The sequence below is a fragment of the Engystomops pustulosus genome, chromosome 4 (assembly GCF_040894005.1).
Source record: "Engystomops pustulosus chromosome 4, aEngPut4.maternal, whole genome shotgun sequence".
NCBI classification, from domain to species: Eukaryota; Metazoa; Chordata; class Amphibia; order Anura; family Leptodactylidae; genus Engystomops; species Engystomops pustulosus.
The window spans coordinates 221236346-221256084 of NC_092414.1; the positions used below are offsets into that span (position 1 = coordinate 221236346).

At 47.0% G+C, this 19739-nt stretch overlaps 1 protein-coding gene across 1 annotated transcript; it reads left to right on the forward strand.

Moving 5' to 3' along the window:
* The first annotated feature begins 16539 nt into the window (after nt 1-16539).
* LOC140128693 (olfactory receptor 1496-like) lies at nt 16540-17544 on the forward strand. The gene has a single exon (XM_072150393.1). It carries the CDS (start codon nt 16540-16542, stop codon nt 17542-17544), a length of 1005 nt encoding a protein of 334 aa, XP_072006494.1.
* The last annotated feature ends 2195 nt before the right edge of the window (nt 17545-19739 follow it).

Here is a 19739-nt window from a genome sequence, read left to right on the forward strand (position 1 = left end):
ACGAGAGAGAGAAAATGTGGAAAGAACTTTTGGTAGTAGTTAGTGAAGCCCAGGAATCTCTGGATAGCTCTAAGACCTACTGGGAAAGGCCACTGAAGTCAACTAGGCAGGATCCATCTGTAGACCCTTGTCAGAGATGATGTATCCAAGGTAAAGAAGACTCTTTTGGTTAAATTGGAACTTCTCAAGCTTGGTATGTAGGCTAGTGGCCCTCAGATGCCTGAGAACTTGCCGTACATGGGCCCGATGGGACTCAAGGTCAGTGGAGAACACCAGGAAATCTTCAAGACCACGACACTGGTATAAAGTAAGTCTCTGAAAATGTTGTTGACAAACTCCTGTAATACTGCTGGTGCATTACAGAGTCCAAACGGCATAAGTAGGTACTTGAAGTGCCCCTCTCGAGTATTCAAGGCGGTCTTTCATTCATGGCCTTCACTGATGATGACAAGATTATATACCCCACGCAGATCCAGCTTGGTGAAAACCTTGGCGCCACTAAAAGTTCTGTCATCAGAGGTAGTGGGTAGCGGTTTTTCACCTTAACTTTATTAAGCGCGTGGACCGAGGGATCCTTCCTTCTTGGCCACAAAAAATAATCCAGCACCGGAAGGGGATGAGGAGGCAGGGTAGGGGAGGAGGTCTTGCATATAAAGCCCTTTTGCAGATTCTCCTTCACATAAGCTGACATAGCTGTGGTTTCAGGTAAAAATACACTCAACTCCGTGGAGGAGACATGCCCGGCATCAAATCTATTGGGCAGTCATAGGGACGGTGTGGTGGTAGAGTCTTCGCTTGGTTCTCCGAAAATACATCAGTAATGTTCATGTATGAAGTGGGGAGACCCATCGGAGAGACTGTGGTGGATATGGGATGTAGGACCACCAAACAGCGAGATTGGCACTTCGGTCCCCAGCAAAGAACCTCACCACGGGCAACCCTTGCAACCATGGGAGACCAAGTTGAATGGTATATATGGATCTGGGTAGGACATAGAAGACATTCTATTTTTGTACTGGACCGAATGAAAGAGGATCTGCCCTCTGACAGAAGAAATGACCAGCAGCTTCTCCAGACGAACCACAGGAAAATTATGCCAGGAGATCAGGGCACCCAACATCCACAAAGTTCCCTGCAGAGCCGGAATCCAGGAAGGCTGAAGCTTGAACCTGGCCACTTGTTCACAAGGTTAAATAGAACTGGGACATTCAGGCGTGGAGAAGCTTTGGTGTCACCTAGGGGCGCTTCTCCCAGGAACCCCAGGTGCATGTGTTTCCTGAAAGCTGAAGACAGACTGGACAAGTCTCAGGAAAGTGCTCTGGGCTGGCATAATAGAGGCAGAGATTACCTTCTCTGGAATGCTCTTGAGGAGATGGATGAGCTCTATCCACTTGCATGGGTTTCTCTGCAGCAGACATGGAAGACTGCTGAGGTGGTCTTTGAAAGACAGGAGCCAAGCGGTAAAATTGTCAGGTCCTGACTTATGCTTGTTGAACAGCTGCTCCTCAGAACATTCTGAGAACTGGATGTCAATCCAAGTGACCAGAGAGATGAGACCACTCAGAGAAGATGGCAGGTCTCATTCAGACAGGGCATCTTTAATCTGTCCAGAAAGTCCTTTCTTAAAGGTAGCGACCAAGGCTGCTTCATTCCAGGCTAGCTCCAGGCTAGCTTGCCTGTCGCAAAGGAGTTGGGGGACGGCAGGGTGCACAGGTGCACCTGAAACCCAGGACATGGGTTACAGGAGCACTCGTGACAACCATGTTATCATCCATGTTATCATGAATTGTCAAGACATCTACCATAAGATTACCTGATATTAAATGACTATTACATACCTCCCTGTCCCGTCCCTGTGTATCCCAAGCTTCATTCCTTATATCTTTCCCAGGCCGCATTTCTGTAAAATATAAGTTTATCAGATATGCAAGAGTGCTAGAGTGCTGGGTGGGCATGTCTAGTGGTGTAACAAGGTGACTGCTAGAGAGCTGAGCATGCATCTCTAGTAGTGTGACAAGGTGACTGCTTGAGAAATGAGGATGCATGTCTAGTGGTGTGACAAGGTGACTGCTAGAGAGCTGAGCGTGCATGTCTAGTGGTGTGACAAGGTGACTGCTTGAGAGCTGAGTGTGCATGTCTAGGGGTGTGACAAGGCGACTGCTAGAGAGCTGAGTGTGCATGTCTAGTGGTGTGACAAGGTGACTGCTAAAGAGCTGAGCGTGTATGTCTAGTGGTGTGACAAGGTGACTGCTAGAGAGCTGAGCGTGCATGTCTAGTGGTGTGACAAGGTGACTGCTTGAGAGCTGAGCATGCATGTCTAGTGGTGTGACAAGGTGACTGCTAGAGAGCTGAGCGTGCATGTCTAGTGGTGTGACAAGGTGACTGCTTGAGAGCTAAGTGTGCATGTCTAGTGGTGTGACAAGGCGACTGCTAGAGAGCTGAGCGTGTATGTCTAGTGGTGTGACAAGGTGACTGCTAGAGAGCTGAGCGTGCATGTCTAGTGGTGTGACAAGGTGACTGCTAGAGAGCTGAGTGTGCATATCTAGTGGTGTGACAAGGCGACTGCTTGAGAAGTAAGAGTGGATGTAGAGGGGGATAATTATTGGTCCCAGTATAAATGTAATAAGTGGTGGCAGCGGATAGATCTGTGGTGCTGGAGCTGTATGAGGTGTGATTTATGCTCAATTTGTGCCCTGAGTGAAAGGTGAGAACAAGTTTAAGCAGGCTAAATTCATCTGTACAGTTGCACCCCAAGTCACGTGACTAAATCTCAATAGTTTATCTTATCCCTGTAATACGGCTCCAATAATATTTGAACATTGTCATCATTATGAACTTTCTTTAAAGTTTACTTTATTCTTTTCAGACTTTTCTACTTTTCCAATTAGTTATTAATTAATTTTACTTATCTAGTTGAACCCAAGAGACACGAGGAACAAAGAGAAACCATTTGTAGAGCAGTGACAGCTCAGCATATATATGAGCAGAGACAGATCGTATCCTGGCTGTTCCATAAGGAAATGTTGATGTGTCTGATCATATCACATCTTACAGAAAATGTTTTTGTACCAAGAAGTGATTTTCCTCTTCTAAGTTCAAGAATGATAAGAAAATGGCTAATGTAATGTAATGAGTCTAATGTAAGTACAAGCACCTTATAGCCAAAAAGACTGTGAGAAGCGAATACTCAGAAGTATATTCACTAGTTTGTTTTAATTTTTTTTTTAATTTTACCTTTATTATTTAGAATTAGAGATGAGCGAGCACTATAATGCTCGGGTACTCGTTATTCGAGACGAACTTTTCCCGATGCTCGAGTGCTCGTCTCGAATAACGAACCCCATTGAAGTCAATGGGAGACTCGAGCATTTTTCAAGGGGACCAAGGCTCTGCACAGGGAAGCTTGGCCAAACACCTGGGAACCTCAGAAACGGATGGAAACACCAAGGAAATGGACAGGAAACAGCAGGGGCAGCATGCATGGATGCCTCTGAGGCTGCTTAATCGCACCATTATGCCAAAATTATGGGCAACAGCATGGCCATGACAGAGTGTCAGAATGAGGCTAGATAGCATCTAAAACATCCAATATGACCCTGACACTATAGGGGAGGGCATGCAGAGGCAGCGGCAGCAGCGGCAGGCTAGAGAGTGGCATGGCGACATACCCTAAATGGACTCAGGCTTCACCAAAGGAGGTGAGAAAGAAGCGCTGAAATGATTTCCTATGTGAACAAAAGGTTGACGGTATATTTAGTCGATAACACAGCATGGTGGCGACATAGTGACCAAGTTCCATAACGTAACTGGAGAAACACCCGAAAAATGAGCCTGACACAGCTCTTTTGATAAGGGGACGACATGTGGAGGCAGCCATGGAGACGACTTCCATGATTAAGAGCGACAGTATGGGGCATTCATATTGCCCTGCTATGATTGCAACTTCAGGTCTCCGGCATGGCGGCGACAGATGGGCCGAGTTCCACTATGTATCTGGTGAAACACCTGAAAATTCTGCCTGACACAGCTCGTTTGATAAGGGGATGATGTGCTGCATATCCTCTCGTGCAGATTTCGCCTGTCCAAGCCCCTGTCTCTCGGCTCCTCCCCACCCAAAATGGGCCTGGGGGCCAGAAGCGTTTACTTTGAAAAAATTATAATTTTCAAAGCAGACCGGGTCGTTTGAATATTTCACCTAGGAATAATGGAATAGCATAGTGGTTCTATTTTTAATTGTTTTTACGGAAATGGTTCCATGATTAAGAGCGACAGTATGGGGCATCCATATTGCACTGCTATGATTGCAACTTCAGGTCTCCAGCATGGTGGCGACAGATGGGCCGAGTTCCACTATGTATCTGGTGAAACACCTGAAAATTCTGCCTGACACAGCTCGTTTGATAAGGGAACCATGTATGGAGGCAGTGAACTAGTAGTAGATTAAAGGTGCTGCAGTTAAAACTATGTTAGTTGGATCTTGAGATGGAGCTGGCGCTCCGCTGCCAGGCGAGCTTTCGCCCATCCAAGCCCCTGTCTCTCGGCTACTCCCCAAACAGCACTTCTAAGAACCTTTTGTATAAGATCAAGTGTAGTAGCGTTCTTATAAGTTTGGGATATGGCAGGTGAGGGGAATGTAAACAGATGCGCAAGAAGCGCTGAAATAATATCGGTAAATGATAAAAGTTTGCCAGTATATTTTGTAGATTACACAGCAGGGTGGCGACAAAGTTAACAAGTTTGATGTGGAAGCCATGAAAACAACCCAAAATTCTGCCTGACACAGCTCGTTTGATAAGGGCACCATGTATGGAGGCAGTGAACTAGTAGTAGATTAAAGGTGCTGCAGTTAAAACTATGTTAGTTGGATCTTGAGATGGAGCTGGCGCTCCGCTGCCAGGCGAGCTTTCGCCCATCCAAGCACCTGTCTCTAGGCTACTCCCCAAACAGCACTTCTAAGAACCTTTTGTATAAGATCAAGTGTAGTAGCGTTCTTATAAGTTTGGGATATGGCGGGTGAGGGGAATATAAACAGATGCGCAAGAAGCGCTGAAATAATATCGGTAAAGGATAAAAGTTTGCCAGTATATTTTGTGGATTACACAGCAGGGTGGCGACAAAGTTAACAAGTTTGATGTGGAAGCCATGAAAACAACCCAAAATTCTGCCTGACACAGCTCGTTTGATAAGGGGACCATGTATGGAGGCAGTGAACTAGTAGTAGATTAAAGGTGCTGCAGTTAAAACTATGTTAGTTGGATCTTGAGATGGAGCTGGCGCTCCGCTGCCAGGCGAGCTTTCGCCAATCCAAGCCCCTGTCTCTAGGCTACTCCCCAAACAGCACTTCTAAGAACCTTTTGTATAAGATCAAGTGTAGTAGCGTTCTTATAAGTTTGGGATATGGCGGGTGAGGGGAATGTAAACAGATGCGAAAGAAGCGCTGAAATAATATCGGTAAATGATAAAAGTTTGCCAGTATATTTTGTGGATTACACAGCAGGGTGGCGACAAAGTTAACAAGTTTGATGTGGAATCCATGAAAAAAACCCAAAATTCTGCCTGACACAGTTCGTTTGATAAGGAGACCATGTATGGAGGCAGCTATATGGACGACTTTTGGAGGCAGCTATGGACATCTGGAGGCTGCTATTTAATTTGGATAGTGCCTGTATGTGGCAGTCCAAAAAAGTTTTCAAACCAGAGGAGCAGGTAGCTGGTCCTCCAGAAAAATTAAATAAATTGAGTGCCTGTATGTGGCAGTCCAAAAAAGTTTTCAAACCAGAGGAGCAGGTAGGTGGTCCTCCAGAAAAATTAAATAGATTGAGTGCCTGTATGGGGCACTCCCAAAAATTGCTTAAAACAGAGGACCGGGTAGGTGGCCCTCCAGAAAAATTAAATACATAGAGTACTATAGCTAGAGCCAGTTGGCCCTGGCAAAAAATAGCCAGTTTCCTATGCTTTAGTGTACAAAGAGGAGGAGAAGGAGGACAATGAGGAGGAGGAGTACATACATTATTCAGGTTGAGCTTCTTTCACCTGGTGGAGAATGAAAATCCGGAGAAATCCAGGCTTTATTCAACTTGATAAGCCTGTCAGCGCTGTCAGTCGACAGGTGTGTACGCTTATCGGTGATGATGCCACCAGCTGCACTGAAAACCCGCTCGGACAACACGCTAGCGGCAGGGCAGGCAAGAACCTCCAAGGCGTACAGCGCCAGTTCGTGCCACATGTCCAGCTTTGAAACCCAGTAGTTGTAGGGAGCTGTGTGATCATTTAGGACGATGGTATGGTCAGCTACGTACTCCCTCACCATCTTTCTGTAAAGATCAGCCCTACTCTGCCGAGACTGGGGACAGGTGACAGTGTCTTGCTGGGGTGACATAAAACTGGCAAAGGCCTTGTAAAGCGTACCCCTGCCAGTGCTGGACAAGCTGCCTGCTCGCCTACTCTCCCTCGCTACTTGTCCCGCAGAAGTACGTCCTCTGCCGCTAGCGCTGTCAGAAGGGAAATACTGTTTCAGCTTCAACAGTCGGTGAGCGGGCAGTTGGAGGCGGCGCTGCGCTGCCCTGAGAGTGGCAGCATCTGTGCTGGACTTCCTGAAATGCGCACAGATGCGGCGCACCTTTGTGAGCAAATCAGACAGATTGGGGTATGTCTTGAGGAAACGCTGAACTATCAGATTTAACACATGGGCCAGGCATGGCACATGTGTCAGTCTGCCGACACACACAACCATGCCTGGCTTCAGGTTCAGCGGTGCCAGACACAGATCAGTCTGCGCCGTGATGCCCTGTAATAGCTCTTGGGCGGTGTGCCTTTTATCGCCTAGGCTCAGCAGTTTGAGCACCGCCTGCTGTCGCTTAGCGACGGCACTGCTGCTGTGCCTAGCGCTACCGACTGATGGCGCCATGCCTACGGATGGTAATTCGGAGGAGGAGGTGGAGGAGGGGTGGGGGGAGTAGGAGGAGGCATAGTAGGCCTTTGAGATCTGGACCGAGGTAGGCCCCGCAATCCTCGGCGTCGGCAGTATATGACCAGCCCCAGGGTCAGACTCGGTCCCAGTCTCCACCAAGTTAACCCAATGTGCCGTCAGCGAAATATAGTGGCCCTGCCCGGCAGCACTCGTCCACGTGTCCGTGGTCAGGTGGACCTTGTCAGAAACGGCTTGGGTCAGGGCACGGAGGATGTTCTCTGACACGTGCTTGTGCAGGGCTGGGACGGCACATCGGGAAAAGTAGTGGCGGCTGGGGACCGAATACCGAGGGGCGGCCGCCGCCATGAGGTTTCGAAAGGCCTCGGTCTCTACCAGCCTATAGGGCAGCATCTCCAGGCTAATCAACTTGGAGATGTGGACGTTGAGGGCTTGGGCGTGTGGGTGGGTTGCACTACACTTCCTTTTGCGCTCCAGCGTCTGTGGTATGGAGAGCTGAACGCTGGTGGATGCTGTGGAGGATCCTGGAGGCGAAGATGGGGTTTTCGCACGGGAGGTGTTTGGGCCGTGGTCCTGGGCAGGGGGCTGACTAGCAGATGACACAGGGGAAGGAGCAGTGGTGTGCCCGGCCGGAGGTGAATGGGCTTGGTGCCATTGAGTGGGGTGTTTAGCATTCATATGCCTGCGCATACTGGTGGTAGTTAAGCTAGTAGTGGTGGAACCCCTGCTGATCCTGGTTTGGCAAAGGTTGCACACCACAGTCCTTCGGTCATCCGGTGTTTCTTTAAAGAACCTCCAGACTTCTGAAAATCTAGCCCTCGCCACGGGAGCTTGACTACGGGCAACATTTGGCACTGATGCACCAGCTCTGGCCCTGCCTCTCCGTCTGGCCCCACCACTGCCTCTTCCAACCTGTTCTGCTATAGGACTCGCCTCCGTCTCAGAAGCACTGTGTTCACCCGGCCTATCAACCCAGCTTGGGTCTGTCACGTCATCATCCTCCGATCCCTCAGTCTGCTCCCCCCTCGGACTTCCTGCCCTGACAACAACTTCACCACTGTCTGACAACCGTGTCTCCTCATCGTCGGACACCTCTTTACACACTTCTTCCACTACGTCAATAATGTCATCATCACCCACAGACTGCGACTGGTGGAAAACCTGGGCATCGGAAAATAGCTCAGCAGCAACCGGACAAGTGGTTTTTGACTGTGGGAAGGGTCCAGAAAACAGTTCCTCAGAGTATGCCGCTTCAAATGCCAAATTTTGCTGGGAGGGGGCAGACTGGGGGGAAGGAGGCTGAGGTGGAGGAGCCGGAGGAGTGCTGATTTCGGTGACATGGGTGGACTGCGTGGAAGACTGACTGGTGGACAAATGGCAAGAAGCATTGTCCGCAATCCACGACATCACCTCTTCGCACTGTTCTGGCCTCAACAGTGCTCTACCACGAGTCCCAGTAACTTGAGACATGAACCTAGGGAGTGTAGCTCTGCGACGTTCCCCTGCTCCCTCATCAGCAGGTGGTGTCTCACCCCGCCCAGGACCACGGCCTCTGACCCCTGCAGTAGTTGGATGCCCACGTCCACGCCCTCGTCCTCTACCCCTGGCCCTCGGGTTAAACATTTTCCAAATTAAAGTGTAAACTTTAAATTTTTTTTTTTTTGTGTATTTTTTTTTTTTTATTTTTTTTATTTTTTTTTTACCAAAACGATGCTATCCTATTGCTATGGCTAGTTTCTAACCTACACTGACAGCACACAACTGGATTTTGTGCTTTGCAAGAAGAGTTTGAGCTATAAAATGAAATAAAGGTAAAAATATGTGTGTCACTAAGAGCTAAACACAACGGTAGCAGGTCTCCCAGCAAATTCCTCACAATATGGTACTAGCTGCACTACTAATGCCAGCAAGCCCAGCCACAAGCAAACAAAAAAAAAATGTATAACGTTATTGTAGCGCTAAGAAGGGCTGTTGGGTTCTTGTAGAATCACTCCTGCCTAACACTATTCTAATAGAACACCCTAACGCTGTCCCTGAGCAGCAGCAGCTCTCTCCCTAGTGGCATCCAGACAGAGAATGATCCGAGCAGCGCAGGCAGGGGCTAGTCTATTCCAGGGTCACCTGATCTGGGCAGCCAACCACTGCTATCGACGTGTAAGGGTACCACGTCATGCTGGGTGGAGTGCAGAGTCTCCTGGCTTGTGATTGGCTCTGTTTCTGGCCGCCAAAAAGCAAAACGGCTGGAGATGCCATTTTCTCGAGCGGGCGAAGTATTCGTCCGAGCAACGAGCAGTTTCGAGTACGCTAATGCTCGAACGAGCATCAAGCTTGGACGAGTATGTTCGCTCATCTCTAATTATATGACCTTTTGGTCACTTTTTATTGAATTTTTTTTATATTATTCAAAATGGCAAAAAAGTGCCATTTTGGACTTAGGCCGCTGTTTTCCGTTACTGGCTTAAATGCCTTGAAAAACCATTATTTGATTTATCAAGTATTTTGTGTGTGGTGATAATGTGTTTATGATTTTTACTGTTTATTTAAATGACTTCGAGAGAAAGGGGGGTGATGTGAATGTTTAGGTTTTTTTATTATATATATATTTTAAACTTTTTTTCATTTTTACTTTTACTAATTTTTAGACCCCTAAGGGTACTCAAAGCCTAGGTTGTCTGATTGATCCTACCATATATACTACATTATGGCAATATATGGGGATTGTCCTCCTCATTCATTACAATGTGTGAATCACACTTTGTAATGAATCGGTTAAATCCAGACAGCCCCAGGTCTTTGGAACAGGCAGAGATAGTGTCCATACCTACTTAGAGGACACAGCGCAGCCGGGGGGAGATTTCAAAACTGGCACTATGTGCAGTTTACCTGTGTAGTGTGCAGGGAGTATCAGATTCAGGATTTCTGATACATGTTCTTCATGAATCTGGCATCCTCTGCACTGCTCCAACAGACTGCACCAACTATTTTTTTTGGTAAACAGTTAACATTAGACTGTCAGACTTTGGTGCATGGTATGAGAGAGCACCGGTGCATAAATTTGCACTATGAGTAGTGCAGCCAGGCTCCAAAAAGTTTGCGTGCTCCACATATGTGGCATGAACACTTCTTCAATACATGTACAAGTAGTTTGCACATAAAAGAAAAGAAAAGTCTGACAGAAAACTGGTGAATTTTGATGAAAACCGATAAAATTCAGAAAAATGGTAAAAACTTGGGTCTCGAGGCCGACCGAAAGTAATACCCCAAGAAGTATCACTCAACGGATGCTGCAGCCCCGATTTTGAGTAGGGTTGTTCCCCAACAATTTTTCCAGCAGTCATCCGATTCACTAATAGGCCTAACAAAAGTTCCTATAGCACTATATTATCTTTTTCCACACTATTTTTAGCTAAAAAGTGCATAGTACCTCTCCCCAGAAAATACATTTGTGTCTACTCTTCCCCTCCCTCTAGCAGTGCACAGCAGACTTATCAGGAATCAGGGAGGGGGGGGGGAGATGTGTAAGCAGGCATGAGGCAGACTTGGGGTGGGAGTCTGCCTTGGATGAATAGCACACACCCTTGGGACACTATGCTCCTTCAGGCCGGGTGCCACGTAGGCTAACACATTTATTTTCTGGGGATAGACACTGTGCAATTTTTAGCTAAAATGGTGTGAGAACAAGTTAGTATACTGTTTTAGGAACTAGTTATTAGGCTAATAAGTGAATCTGGTGACAGGTATCCTTTAAAACCCTCAATAGATGCTGGCATGGGAAGAGAAATAAGCCAAATCCTGGTCCAATCAACACTACTAGGGACTTCTGGCTGTCACGGGTGCCCCTGTGACTGCTGTCTTGGGTAATAGGCACACCCATGTTACTCCGCGTGCCCCGCCATGCTCGCTGCACTTCTCACGTCTCCCAGGACTCCTTGCACGGGTCCCCGCTGCTTAGGGTGCGTGTGCGCTGGCTATGTTAAATTTAAAGGGCCAGCCGGATTGGACTTGACCTTGCATCTCTTCCACCTGCCCTGATCCTGTGCCTGAACCCGACCACGAGACTCTCTCCTGCAAAGGTATTTAAACAATGGCTGCAACCGTGGGCTATTTGCACCTGTGGAACAACCTGGTTGCACCCTGCCGCAACAAGACCATCCCACTTTGCGGCGGTCTCTCCTGAAGACCAGGTGCCACTTAGATTCCGGTTTCAGGTGTCGGCTAGTACCACCTCCAACATCCCGAATCCTCACAGTAAGATCCGACCATGGATCCGGCCAAGGTTCCGCTACCTTTTCAGTCTGATCTCACTACCATCGTGGCTCAGCAGTCCCAGAAGATTGCTGCACAAGGTGAACAGTTAGGACAAGTCACCGCCTTGTTGCAGCAATTGTTGGCAAGACAGCCGCAGCGTCAAGCTCCTGCTGCTCTGGTTAGCCTGCCTGCCGCTGAACCTAGGCTAAGATTCTCTATGCCTGCTTAATACAATGGAGACCCCAAGCTATGCAGGGGCTTTATTACGCAGTGCTCCCTGCACATTGAACTCATGCCATCTCAATTTCTCATGGAGCGATCCAAGATGGCATTTATCATCAGCCTCCTCTCTGGGAACAAAGACGATCCGGTCATGGCTATTGACACAGCATTTCTGGCGGAGTTCCGATCTGTGCTCGAGGAACCTGCACATGTCTGTTCTGCTGAGACAGCGTTGCTAGATCTGCGCCAGGGGAACTTGTCTGTGGGAAATTTTGCTGTCCAATTCTGTACCCTGGCCTCGGAACTCTCCCGTAATGATGCAGTCCTGTCCACAGCCCTCTTCTCTCATATTGAGGATGCTCTGGCCGCTCGTGGCCTGCCATCTACCCTGAGTGATCTCATCACCCTAGCCACACGATTGTCATGCAGTTTTCGGAGCGTGCCTAAGAGCTACGCCTCGAGTAACCCCGAGTCTGTCTACGACGTCTACCTCGCCTGGCTCCTTCTTTCGAAAGGCCACTCCAGCCTCCGGCCGTACAATCTTCTGAGTATCCTATGGAGGTGGACAGAGCCAGACTCTCCTCCCAGGAGCGCTTCAGAAGACGTCAGGGTAACCTCTGCCTTTATTGTGCCAGTCCTGTGCACCTCATTGGGACTTGTCCTGTCCGTCCCCAATGTCCGGGAAATGCCAGCACCTAGGGTTCTTGGGAGAAGCATCGCTAGGTGTAAGCAAAGCTTCTCCATGCCTGACTATTCCTGTGCTTCTCAGCATTGGCACCATCACCCACATTCAGGTCGCTGATTTTCTAAACTCTGGTTCTGCGGGGAACTTCGTGGCTGCTGCTCTGTTCTCCCAGCATCACATTCCTGTGATCTCCTCAGTAAGCGGACAAATCCTCTCTGATCTGGTCCAGTACTGCACTGAGCCTATCTCTCTGCAAGTTGGTGCTATTCATAAAGAGAGACTGCCTATCTATGTGCTGCAACGCTCCACCTCGTCTCTCCCGCTGGGCCTTCCATGGCTGCAGCTTAACGCACAGTCCTAAATTTGAAGACGGGGGCGATATTTCGTTGGGGCCCGGAGTACCAGTCTCGTGGCATGGTGATGCCTCTACCAGTACTTGTCCTAGTGTCCTCCATAGCTCCCATGCCTCTTGAGGGCCTATCAACGTGTTAACAGGACTGTGCAGATGTGTTCTCCAAGAAGCAAGCAGAGACTTCACCATCACACCATCCCTATTACTGTCCTGTGGATCTCCTGCCGGGTGCCTCCCCTCCCCGCAAGCATCCACTTTCAGTACCCGAGACTGCAGCAATTTTGGAGTATATTCCAAGAGAACCTGCAGAGGGGGTTTATTCATAAGTCCTCCTCTCCAGCTGGTGCAGGCTTCTTTTTCGTGACAAAGAAGGATGGGTCACTCCGTCCTAGCATTGACTATCATGGTCTTAACAAGGTGAGGGTGAGGGCTATCCATTGCCGTTGATCATGGAGCTCTTTGATCGCTTGCGTGGCTTCAAGGTTTTCTCCAAGCTGGATCTTTGTGGAGCCTACAAGGGTGGTGAGTGGAAGACTGCTTTTAACACTTGTGATGGACATTTCGAGTACTTGGTGATGCCATTCGGACTGTGTAACGCACCACCCGTATTTCAAAAATTTGTCAACAACATCTTCAGGGACCTGCTCTTTACTTGTGTCGTAGTCTATCTTGACGACATTCTGGTATTCTACCCGGACTTTGAGTCTTACCAGTCCCACGTACGGCAAGTTCTTGGACGCCTCTGGGCCAAGCACCTCTACGCCAAGCTTGAAAAATGTCAATTTCACCAGCGGAGTCTTCCTTTCCTAGGCTTTATTATCTCCGACCGAGGTCTCCAGATGGATACAGCCAAACTGTGTGCTGTTCTACAATGGCCGCTTACGGAGGGTCTACGTGACATACAAAGGTCCCTGGGCTTTGCAAACTTTTAATGTTAGTTTATACCGCATTTCTCCACTCTTGTGTCCCCCATCGTGGCGCTCACCAAGAAGGGCGCCAATCCCCACCTACGGTCTTTGGTGGCTGAAGAAGCCTTCTCAAGGTTGAAATCCACCTTTGCCTCAGCCCCAGTTCTCACTAGGCCTGATACTGAAAAGCCCTTTCATCTGGAAGTTGACGTGTTTTCCATAGGTGCTGGGGCGGTGCTCACCCTGAAAAGTCCTAAAGGCCGAACAATAACTTGCAGCTTTTTCTCTTAAACTTTTTCCTCCACAGAGAGGAATTACTCCAAAGGGGATAGAGAACTTCTGGCCAACAAACTTGCCCTGGAAGAATAGCGATATCCTCTGGAGGGAGCTCACCATCCGGTCTGCATATATACAGATCATAAAAATTTTCTGTATCTCCAGACAGCTCAATGTCTCAACCCTAGACAAGCCCATTGGTCATTCTTCTTCTCAAGTTTCAACCTTCTGATCCACTTCCGTCCTGCAGAGAAGAACATCAAGGCCGATGCCCTTTCCCATGCCTCAGATTTCATTTGAGAAGAGCCGGTCCCTCAGCATATTATTTCTCCTCAACGGCGGGTTGTTGCTGCTCCAGTGGATCTTTCGCAGCTTCCCCCCGGCAAGACGTATGTACGACCGGCACCGGCACTGCAAAAGAAGATATTGGCTGGGCATCCTGGGGTGCAGCGCTCTGTGGCCCTCATCTTCCATTTCTACTGGTGGCCTGACCTGGTCAAAGATGTATGGGATTTTGTGGGTTCCTGCACTTCCTGTGCGTGTAATAAGCCATTCACCTGAAACCAGCTGGTCTACTATTGCCGTTACCGATACCCAGCTGCCCGTGGTTTCAAGTAGCCATCAAGGATCTTCCTTCTTCCTCTTGGAATACTGTCATCTGGGTGGTAACAGACCACTTCCCATGGTGTCCCATTTTGTGCTTCTGCCTGGTCTGCCGTCAGCTCCTTGCTGGCCAGCCTATTCTTTACCAACATCTTCCAGCTACATGAACTTCCTGAGCACATCATCTCGCATCGGGGGGTCCAGTTTGTTATATACTTCTGGCGTTCTGTCTGCAGTTAACTTCAAGAAGAGTTGTATTTCTCCTCAGCGTACCACCCTCAGTCCAATGGACAAGTTGAGAAGTTTAACCAGACTCTGGAATGTTACCTCTGTCATTTTGTTGCTGCCCGACAAGACGACTGGTCCACACTGTTCCCATCGGCAGAAATCTCCTATAATTCCTTGGATTCCAGATCTTCCGACTCTGTACTCTTCTTCATTATCTGTTGACAGCATCCTCGTCTACCTCTCCCTCTGCCTGTGACGTGCGACGTTCCTGCTGTGGAGGAATTGGTCAGAGATCTTGAGTTCATCTTGAAGCAGTCTCGTCTATCCCTACTTTGGGTGTCCATCCGCACCAAAACTCAAGAGATGCAGGCCTCCTCCAGTCTTCCCTCTGGGTGATAAAGTGTGGCTGTCTTCAGGATACATCTTGCTGAACATTTCCAGCTATAAGCTTGGTCCTCGCTATCTGGGTCCATTTGAGGTGCTTAAACACATCAACCCCGTGGACTATAAGCTGCTCTTTCCTCCCACAATGCGCATCCCAAACTCCTTCCATGTCTTCTTTTGAGGCCTTTCATCCTGTACCACTTCTCCTGGCAAGTACCACCTCCAGCTCCTGAGGCAGACTCCTCTGATGTCTATGAGGTGAAAGAGGTCCTGTGTATGAAGTCTGTCAGAGGGAAGCGGTTCTTTCTTGTTGAATGGAAGGGGTTCGGGTTAGAAGAGAGGTCTTGGAAGCCAGAAGACAACATTCTGGATCTTAGTGTTCTTCAGAGGTTCCTTCTTGCCAAGAAGAGGGGGAGGCCGAAGGGGGTGAGGTACTGTCAAGGGTGCCCCTGTAACCCCTGTCCCAAGTCACAGGCACACCCGTGTTCCTCTGTGTGCCCCGGTGCACTTCTCACCTCGTCAGTTTCCATCGACATCTCCCGCAGCTCCTCACGTGCATAGGGCGCCTAGGGCGCTCACACCGGCTCTGTTAAATTTAAAGGGCCAGGGCACCAACAATTGGTGTTGGCCACCTGCCGTTCCTGATTAATTCCCAACCTCTTCCTGTGTTCCCAGCCTGATCTTTGAGCCTATGCCATAGAGGAAGCACACCTGCAAAATTCCTGCATTCCTGGTTGTTCCTGTTCCTGTGTGCTCCGACTTCTGATTTCCTGCTTTCCTGTTCCCGATTGTGTGTCCCTGCATTCCTGTTCCCGTGCTCCTGTGTGTTTTAGTCCATTCCTGTGTTCCCATTGCCCTTTTTCCTGGACCTTCTGTTGATGACCCCTGATTGGACTTGACCTTGCATCTCTGCCGCCTGCCCTGATCCTGTGTCTGAACCCAACCACAAGACTGTCTCCTGCAAAGGTACCTCGACCTTGGCTAACATCCGCGGGCTAGTCGCTTCTGTGAAACGACCTGGTGGTACCCTGCCGCAGCAAGTCCATCCTGGCTCTGGTGAAGTCCAGGTGCCACTTAGATTCCAGTCCCAGGTGTTGGCTAGTTCCACCATCGCAGTGGTCCAAGGGATCCACTGATCCCGAATCCTGACATTGCCAACTGTTAAGGTTAAGGGTGACTTTAATTTTTTCTTGTTCACAAATTTCTCATTGCTATAAAAAATTATTGAGGGTCAGGTACATGGAGAATTACCTAGTGGAAATATAAAAAACAAGCAATTAATGTACATTTTATATTTATAAACATCATTATTCAGAAACAAAGGAGACGCATGAGACTAAGAAAATCTCCTTGGAAATGTTTATACTTGGCATTTGCTTCATGTGTAGGATATAAATATTGAGCTTTTATCCAATTGTGGCTCATATTCATGTGGTTGACACATGACAATGGAAAATGTAATTTTACAATAATTCTCTCTAATACTACATGTCTGTGTAAGAGGAAATGGTTTTAGAAAATGTATAGAAGATATCTGTGTATAATTTGATAGTAATTACAGATTATTAATGTAATCTTTTCATTATTGTATTTTTCTGCACAACATATAATGGGGTCATTGAGTAATTTACATATTGTCATATCTTTACATTACCCGTTTTATGAAAAAGCAAAGGCTTCTTTTTTTCTGATATATACTGATAGGATGGACCCTGTAGCTGTAGTTGCTGATTCTAAATATAATTACATGTTAATTTTAATTATTTATTACATACAGTTGAATAATCTGACTGCGGTCTCCGAGTTTTTGCTTTTAGGATTTCAAATCAGCCAAGGAATAAGAATGTTCCTGTTTTCTCTTTTCCTGGTGATTTACTGTGGGACAATATGTGGGAACCTCCTGATCATCGTCCTGGTGTCCACCAGCAAGAACCTCCACACTCCCATGTACTTCTTCATCTCACAACTGTCCGTCAGTGATATGTTGGTGATCACAGTTATTGTCCCCAACCTCCTCCGCATCCTACTGAATAATGGAGGGACCATTAGTTTTATAGCTTGTATATCTCAGATGTATTTTTTTTGTGCTTCTGAAGCCTTTGAGTGCTTCCTCCTCACAGTGATGTCTTACGACAGGTATGTGGCCATCCGTGACCCTCTACACTACTCCTCCATCATGACAAGTGGACATTGTGTCATATTGTCCATAGCCATTTGGTTACTTGCATTTTCTCTTATTTCGAGTTACAATATTAAAATTGCCAATATGATTTTCTGTGGACCCAATATCATCGATCATTTTTTCTGTGACCTTGTCCCTTTACTGGAACTTTCCTGTTCTGACACATTTACCATCCACTTGACAATTTATCTTTTGGCAGTTCCATCATTTATAATTCCAACCACAATCATCATCGTGTCTTATACTTATATAGTTCGGGCCGTATTAAGAATACAATCTAATATTAGTAGGCAGAAAGCCTTCTCCACCTGTAGCTCCCACCTCATTGTGGTCTCCATATTCTACTCAACCTTGTTCGGTGTTTATATTTTCCCAACCAAAGGACAATCACTGATTATCAGTAAGATCCTCTCCCTGCTCTATACCGTGTTCACACCTCTGATCAATCCCATTATATACAGTCTGAGGAATAAGGACATAAAGAAAGCCGTACAGGAAAATCTTCGTAGACCCAATCTACAATACTAGAAGACTGTAAGCTCTTGTGTCACCCCCTCATCCTCATAGACTGTAAGCTCTTGTGTCCCCCCCTCATCCTCATAGACTGTAAGCTCCTGTGTCACCTCCTCATCCTCATAGACTGTAAGCTATTGTGTCACCCCCTCATCCTCATAGACTGTAAGCTCTTGTGTCACCCTTTCATTTTCATAGTGTGCAAACTCTTGTGCCCCTCCCCATCCTCATAGACTGTAAGCTATTGTGTCACCCCCTCATCCTCATAGACTGTAAGCTCTTGTGTCACCCCTTCATTCTCATAGTGTGCAAACTCTTGTGCCCCCCCCATCCTCATAGAGAATCCACTAAATAGACATAGGCAGCGCCATCGTGTAGATTATCCAAGTGTATTTTAATATCTTTCTTTAAAATTATATTTATAAAATTACTTTATGAAAAGGCTTATATTATTAAAACATGTTTGAGCCAAACGGTCCTAGCCCAACCCAGGGTGTCGCCCAATTTCAGCTTCTTCCAGTGCATGACCTTGGAGTCATCAATTTCCATTTTTATTCACAAAATTTGCACCATCAGAATAAACATAGAAATTCTTTCCCAATCTGTAGCAACATGTCTCTCAGTGTCACAATACCATACGATACAAATATTCCATATATGCAAAGTATCGCAACCAAACAACTCAGTGCCGGTACTCCACAAATTTTTATTCATACCATCTTGTATGCAGTATTTTACTATTACAAAGGCATCACCACTGTCAAGATGTGCTTTTGATGAATAAAGTTTTGGAAAGATCATCTCCTGTGCGTGCTGGATGCCTTTCTAAAAGAATCTGACCTGAGGTTTTTGAGGTGCGGCCTCCTGGCATCGGGAGAGATCGGGGGAGGTGAGCTGGACTTATATTCATTCTTTGCTTATATCCAGTATTTTACTATATATCGAAATCAACTATCTGTAACCTATTTTTCATATATACCAGTCCTATAAATTACTTTATACATATTCCTATATCCAAACACTTGAGCATTTTTCACTGAAAGAACACATTGAAAGAACACTGTGAAGAACACATTGCAGATGTTCCGTACATCTGCTAACTGATCGGAAGACACGCGTGCAGAACAGTGTTCTTCACAATAGTATGTTACGTACATCTGCAACGAGTTCTTCACATATATTGTTCTTCATATACTGTTGTGAAGAACACCGTTCGGAACGCGTGTCTTCCGATAAGTTAGCAGATGTTCGGAACATCTGCAATGTGTTCTTCACTGTGATCTTTCTGTGCTGTTGGTCCTGCTCCAGCCCGCTCCGCTCCAGCCTCCACTTCAGCCCCCGCTCCGATCCTCCATGCCCGCTCCAGCCCCCGCTCCTTGATGCCGCTCCTCCATGCCCGCTCCGCTCCTCCATGCCCTCTCCAGCCCCGTTCTGCTCCTCCATGCCCGCTCCAGCCCCGCTCCGATCCTCCATGCCCGCTCCAGCCCCGCTCCGATATGCCCTTATGTGACTATGGGAAAGAATTGCTATGTTTATTTAATAATATTTTTATATGTTTAGTTCGATGTAATGTTTATGGGCCATAGTGTGACATCGCAATATTATGTGTATATGTGATATTTGTATCATATTGTATAGTGATATTGTTAACACATTATGATACAGATTGGAAAATAATTCTTATATTTATTTTGTAATATTTTTTTACAGTTTTGTTTGGTGTAATGTAAAATTTCTAACAGCATGAATTTTGTGAATAAAAATGGAAAGTGATTAGACATGGGGGAATTTTAGAAAAATTAGATTTGCCGAATTTTCCCAAAAAATTAGATTCGACCCGAAACAAATCATGGCGGATCACATTAAAAAACAGGTATTTCCTGGCTGCAGAGAGCCTGTAGGGTATTGTAGAACGGGCGCCGCCATCTTTTTTGCGATCGCCGGGCCCCTGAACGTCAACGGGGGGCGGCGATCGGTTACCATGGTAGCCTCGGGTCTTCGTTTGACCCGAGAGTATCTGGCATCTGCAGATTCGCCAGTGGCTCATTGTAACGAATGTGCAGCATAAATGCCATATATTGCAATACAGAAGTATTGCAGTATATGGTAGCAGCGATCTGACCATCTAGGGTTAATGTACCCTAGATGGTCTAAAAAATAGTGAAAAAAAAAAGAAAAAAAAAAGTTTAAAAAATAAAAATAATTAATAA